General features: G+C 42.0%; 1 protein-coding gene across 1 annotated transcript; it reads right to left on the minus strand.

Annotated features, from left to right (window-relative positions):
• Positions 1-306: 306 nt before the first annotated feature.
• On the minus strand, positions 307-5,756 carry LOC121370544 (toll-like receptor Tollo). The gene is made up of 2 exons (XM_041495847.1): positions 5,648-5,756; positions 307-3,879 (listed from the first exon to the last, which is right to left on the minus strand). The coding sequence occupies exon 2, from the start codon at positions 3,873-3,875 to the stop codon at positions 453-455; it is 3,423 nt and encodes a 1,140-aa protein (XP_041351781.1). The 5' UTR covers positions 3,876-3,879; positions 5,648-5,756; the 3' UTR covers positions 307-452.
• Between the last annotated feature and the right edge of the window lie 223 nt (positions 5,757-5,979).

A 5,979-nucleotide genomic window follows, 5' to 3' on the forward strand; every position in this document is an offset into this window, starting at 1 on the left:
CACCACCCAACCTTTCCTGTCCTGGACGGAGAAACCGGCCGAGGCCGGTTCTTGTGCCCAAGACAGGCGTGCACTACAACAGCTTGCTCTGAATGTGCACGTTAACCCCTTTGGTATTGGTATTGGTCGCGTCCGGTCTAGGATCGATCCCCGTCGGTGGACCTACTGGGCTATTTCTCGTCCATCCAGTGCTCCACAACTGGTATATCAAAGGTCGTGGTATACATACTATCCTGTCTGTGGGATGGTATATATAAACGACCCCTTACTGCTACTCGAAAAAGAGTAGCCTAAGAAGTGGCGACAGCGAGTTTCCTCTCTTGGTATCTGTGTGGTCCTTAACCATATGTCTGACGCCATATAACCGTAAATAAAATGTGTTGAGTGTGTCGTTAAATAAAACATTTCCTTCCTTCCTTGTTTTGAACAGGCATTGTTTACAGTATTGAATCCTAAACTCTATGTTCATCGCGCAATCGTTCTTTCGCGAGATTCACATCATTTATTTGAGCTTCAGTGTAGAAAACATCATCATCATCATCACCCACACCACCGATATTTCCATCCACTATTACCACGTTGTGGTCAACCTTATCTACCTGACGATCAGGTAATGCAAAGTATAGTTTCTCCCAAAACCACGGGTCGTTATATTTCAGAAAGTTTCCGATTTTTAGGTGAACCCTCAGGTCCGGATCTACTTTTTCCAGATCCAAATCCTCCAACAGAACCATGATGAGTCTGTGAGTGTTCTCCTTTAAAATGTGATGATGTGCTGTTTGGAACTCGTATCTGCACCATTCGCTGGTTAGGAAATTTTCCGAAATGAGCATTAAAGTCCTTTTACTGGCTTCGATGCTGTTGATAATGGTATCGGCAATGCAGTCGCCGACCGGGAAATCTCTGTAATGTAAACACAGTCTGTAAGGGTTCTCTCCCCCTTCTAGTTTTGGCGCCAATTCGTGCACGACTACGTGCTCGTCCTTGCTGCTGTAGGACACGAATGCGTCGTATTTTCGACCCGCTTCGTTGATGTTTTTATTTTTGTTCACGATCCTCAACCCGAACCGAACGAAGATCCAGGCCTGGAGCTCTTTTCGTTTCCAATACGCCAGCGCAGACGTAGCCAATGAGACCACGATTATGATAATCAGAATAACGAGGGCTGCGACATATTTGCCGTCATTTAAGAACACGACGTGTTGGACGGACACGTTGACGGTAGCCGTGTTGGAACAAATCGAGTCGTACTCGTACTGCAAGACGGGAATACTGCCCGCTTGGTTGATATGCAAGTCATAGTCTTCGGTGTAATTCTGAAGATGGCCGCTTTCATTCGACGTGTCAGTGGATAACCAATAGCATCGCAGGTCGCTTGCTCTTTCCACCAATGAGCCGTGTTGTTTCATAAACTCTTTTAATGTTACCATTGACTGACATTCACACGACCAGGGATTTCCAAGCAGCATGATGGTAGGAGCAATTCCTGGAGAACTAAATACACCTGCAGATAATGTGGTTAGGAGATTGTTCTCCAGAGAAAGGAATTTTAGATTTATTAACATACTAAATGTGTTCTCCTCTATGTAAGAAATTCTGTTGTTTTCCAGGTGCAATTCTTTTAATTTCCGTAGCCCATTAAACGAACCGTTTAACAGTTCGAATATCATATTGTGGTTTAGAAACAAACCTTCAAGCTTATCCATTCCACTGAAGACACCATGACCGATATGTGTGACCCCACTGTTATTTAAATAGAGATGTCTCACCTCTGACAAACCGGAGAATCTTCCAGACGTTAAGGACAGCATTTCATTGTCATTTAGATAGAGGTGAGTGGCTGAGAGAGGGATGTTCTCTGGGACCTCCGTCAGCAATCTGTTGTCACAATGAATCCTGTCGTAAACATCATTGGTCCAGAGAGTCCCTCCCTGATAACAAGAGCACTGCACGGGGCAGGTGTAATCGCACGTGCAATTAGGTTTGAGGCAGCATTTGCATCCGAATGGACAGTGTCTGCCGAACATATACTCGCATACAAAATGAGACATGGGAACCTCGCGGAAACTGGTCGCCTCTTTGTCGTATAATGAAATACAGTAAACATCCTGCATGTCTGAGAAGTTGGGATAATTCAGTTTTAGAGCGGGAATTCGGTTTCGCGCCTGATTCCAGGCTTTCAAATAGGCCATGTTACAGTCACACATGAACAAATTGCCACCGATGTAGAACTTCGGCTTCGACTCCTGCTTGGAGTATACTTGAACTGACGACCATCTTAATTGTGACAGGTATGGGTAGTTTCTTTGAAGGGTTACAAGTTCGAGGTTTTTCATAAATTTAAAAGTCATGGCCGCAATTCTGGTGATGTTGTTGTCCGATAACGTGAGTATCTTCAGCAACCGTGGCAGGTTACGTTTGCGGATAGTTGTTACGTGATTGTTGTCAAGAAACAAATACTTCAAATTGAGAAAGCGTTTCCCAATGATAGAGATGTCGTCTATCTTGTTGAAATCCAGTCGAAGGTACGATACCTTTGCTATCTTTGACAGCGTTCTTCTGGAATTCACACCGTCGACTAGAGAGCTAATGTTATTGTAGGATAGGTCGATAATAAAAAGACTTTCTGAAAAATCAAACGTTGCTAACTCCATGGTGGTTAGCGCGTTTCCACTCAAACCAATTGCTTGTAACAGTGTTAAAGACGAGAACGCGTCTCTTTGTAATCTCTGTATTTGATTATTCTTCAGGTTCAGAGCCAGCAGAGACTGGAGATGGCTGAATGACGGTACGTCCACAATGCTGTTATTCATGACATGCAGAATCTTCAAGGACGCAAGCTGATCAAAAATGCTAAATGGAAGGGAACTCAGGGAGTTAAATCCCAAATATAGCCTCTTGAGATGCCGCAACTCTGCCAATGCTCCATCTTGAATAACTGAGAGAGAGTTATGCGACAGGTCGAGCGATTCTAGACGGGACGGACCAGTGATCGAACCGCTCTGGAGGACTGTGATGGAGTTCCTAGACACGTTAAGTCTGCGCAAGCCCAGATTGTGTGTAAATGAACCAACGGGTAAGGCTGTTAACAAATTGTTTGACATGTCCAACGATGTGAGGTCACTCAAATTGACAAGCACGGCAAAATCGTTTTCATCAAAAAGATTGGAGCTCAGATGTAAATCCGTGAGAGATGTGCCTTGACCTAGCCATGATTCCAGTCTCGTGACTTTGTTTCTGCTTAAGTCCAGAACTCTCAGCTTCGTCTGCTTAGTCGATGATGTACACTTCTGATATGGGCTGCCCACTGACGACAGCACGTTTCCAGACACATTTAGAGAGACCAGTTCCGTTTGAGAACACAACGATGGCATTTCTTTGATAGACGAATTCAATATATTTAGAAACGTAAGCTCACCAAGGCTAGCCAGACCTGCATTTAATGTGTCAGCGTCAGAAAGATCTGCACGTGCACCTTTCAACGTAAGATTTACTAAATTATGAAACTTCCCTGCTGCGACGATGTCATTCAGGGCTGTTTCACAGTTCTCCAACGTTAGGGACCGTACATACAACAAATCGTACCGTAATCTCTCTAGCAACGTCAGCGGATTTGCGTTTTCCGAACATTGCACTGATAACTGTACAATATTCGTAGACTGGTTTCTTGGCAGGATAACCGCATCTGACCATGATGTTGTGCATTCCATAATAAAACTGACGTGTGTCTCAGTGAGCTGCCTACATTTGCAGGTAGGATATTCGCAGGCGAAGCGAACGACGGCAGTATCCTGTCCCAGAGTAGGTTTAAAGACCATTATGATGAGTAAAATGATTGCCAACACATCTAAGGTTTGTCGCTGCGACACATCCATTGCTCTGAAACAGAAAATGAGAGAACGAATGAATGAATGAACGAATGAATGAATCAATCAATCAAGGAATGAATCAAGGAATGTCTGAAACGAATGAATGTTTAAAAAAAATACACATCTGCTTTATGGTGTCCACAAAGATGAGTACAGTGAAACCTCCCAAAACCGGACTCTTTGTAAACCGGAATTCCCTCAAAACTGGACGTGTTTCGCGGTCCCTTTTTAAATATCTATACAGAAGAGAACCTCTCTAAACCGGATACCTCTTATAACCAGACTTGTTACTTGGGTCTATAGAGTGTCCGGTTTAGAGGAGGTTCACTGTATATGAATAGGATTAAACAAATGAAAGAAGTACAACTGCACGTGCATGGAAGTTTATACTGGTGTATCATATCAGCATATGGTTTCAATAAAAGATTATTAAACACACACATTATATTAATTTATTATACCCCCCCCCCCCCCCCCCCCCCCCCCCCCCCAGCCCAAACCTCGTTCAATCATGCCTGTAATCGTTTACGACGTGTTAAACAAATGATAATTTAGAACACGAGTTTTATTTTTAGATTGACATTGTATCCGGGTTTTATTGAAGAGACGGATACGATTAGAGATGTCACCCAAGAACTGTTATTTGGAACATGTTGTGTAAATAACATGTTGGGTGATAAAATTAACAGTAATGACGATACACTATGATGGTAGTTAAGCTTTAAAATGAAAGCATGAACTAATCAAACAAGTCAAGGCCTACTTCCGTGCCCTAACTGATGAGAATTACCCTTCAGAAATACAGTGGCGGATCCAGAAAATCCATTTAGGAGGGGGGCCCAGTGACATGAGGTGGAATGCCAAGGGAACTTTGGGTGAGGTTTGGAGGGGGATCGTAAAAAAAAATGAAAATTAATATATAATAAAATTATAACTATCGCAAAATTTAGAGGGGGCGGGCCCCTGCCCAGACCCGCCTCTGGAATACTAGTATTTTAGGGCGCTTATTGTCGCAAAAACAAAAACGCCGCAAAGTACTAGTATTGGAAGACAGGTTGCGCCGATCCAGGTTTTAAATAGCTCAACATTAATTTATGTGAAACGACAACAACAAAAAAATGCAGGTAAATCGGAAATAGTGTGGTCAGCGAGTTCATTATTAAGTTAAAGGGACATTCCTGAGTTTGCTGCACTTTTCAAGATGTTATCGACTAACAGAGACTTTTTAACGATTGTAATTACATATCAAATATATTTTTCTGCATAAAATATTAGTGGCTGTATATTAAACGTTTTTCTGGTCGTTCTAATATTTGTACTAGGTTAAATTTCATCTTATTTCTTTAAAAAAACAACATTTTTCGTACGTACGAAATTATTTGAAGACAAAATCCAGTTTGGGCTTCTTACAAATATTAAGACGACCAGAAACACATTGAATAAACAGACACTGATATTCTAAGCAAGAAATATTTTATTAGTCGGAATCATCTTACAATGCAGCAAACTCAGGAATGTCCCTTTAAACATACGAATCCTTGGAATAAATCGAAAAGGGTCCAAAAGAAGAACTTCGTTTTGAGAAGAGGAAAACAATATTATAAACTTTCTAAAGTATGAATTGATATCAAGACTTATAATGGGTTATTCTTAGTATTTATGCAACACAGTGATACAGATTTAGGTCAAACGAATGCAAAACATGTAAAATCTAGAGTTGGGCCCTGTTTTAATCTAGAGATTCATATATAATAATGAATATAATAAGCCTGTCTTACCGGCCTAGAACGTCTGCTGTCGACTGGTGTGTCTATATGCGTCACGGTCTACTGTTGTGTAAACGGATGGACTATTGCTGTTATTTATTGAGTGCGTGTGTTGTTCGCGGTAAGATAAAATCTCCGTTACTTGTCAACAGATGCTGGGTCTTAAAACCCGTCACAACAGTTACTCCCGGACACGAATGATCCATTTGGACAAAGGGGGTGTCCCTCTCTCTCTCTCTCTCTCTCTCTCTCTCTCTCTCTCTCTCTCTCTCTCTCTCTCTCTCTCTCTCTCTCTCTCTCTCTCCTTACCTACCTACCTACCTATCTATCTATCTATCTATATA

Source organism: Gigantopelta aegis, chromosome 4, assembly GCF_016097555.1.
Source record: "Gigantopelta aegis isolate Gae_Host chromosome 4, Gae_host_genome, whole genome shotgun sequence".
In the NCBI taxonomy this organism is placed as follows: domain Eukaryota; kingdom Metazoa; phylum Mollusca; class Gastropoda; order Neomphalida; family Peltospiridae; genus Gigantopelta; species Gigantopelta aegis.

Excerpts from the sequence above, each read along its gene's own strand:
- LOC121370544 (XM_041495847.1), bottom strand. The coding sequence starts at position 3,875 with ATGGATGTGTCGCAGCGACAAACCTTAGATGTGTTGGCAATCATTTTA.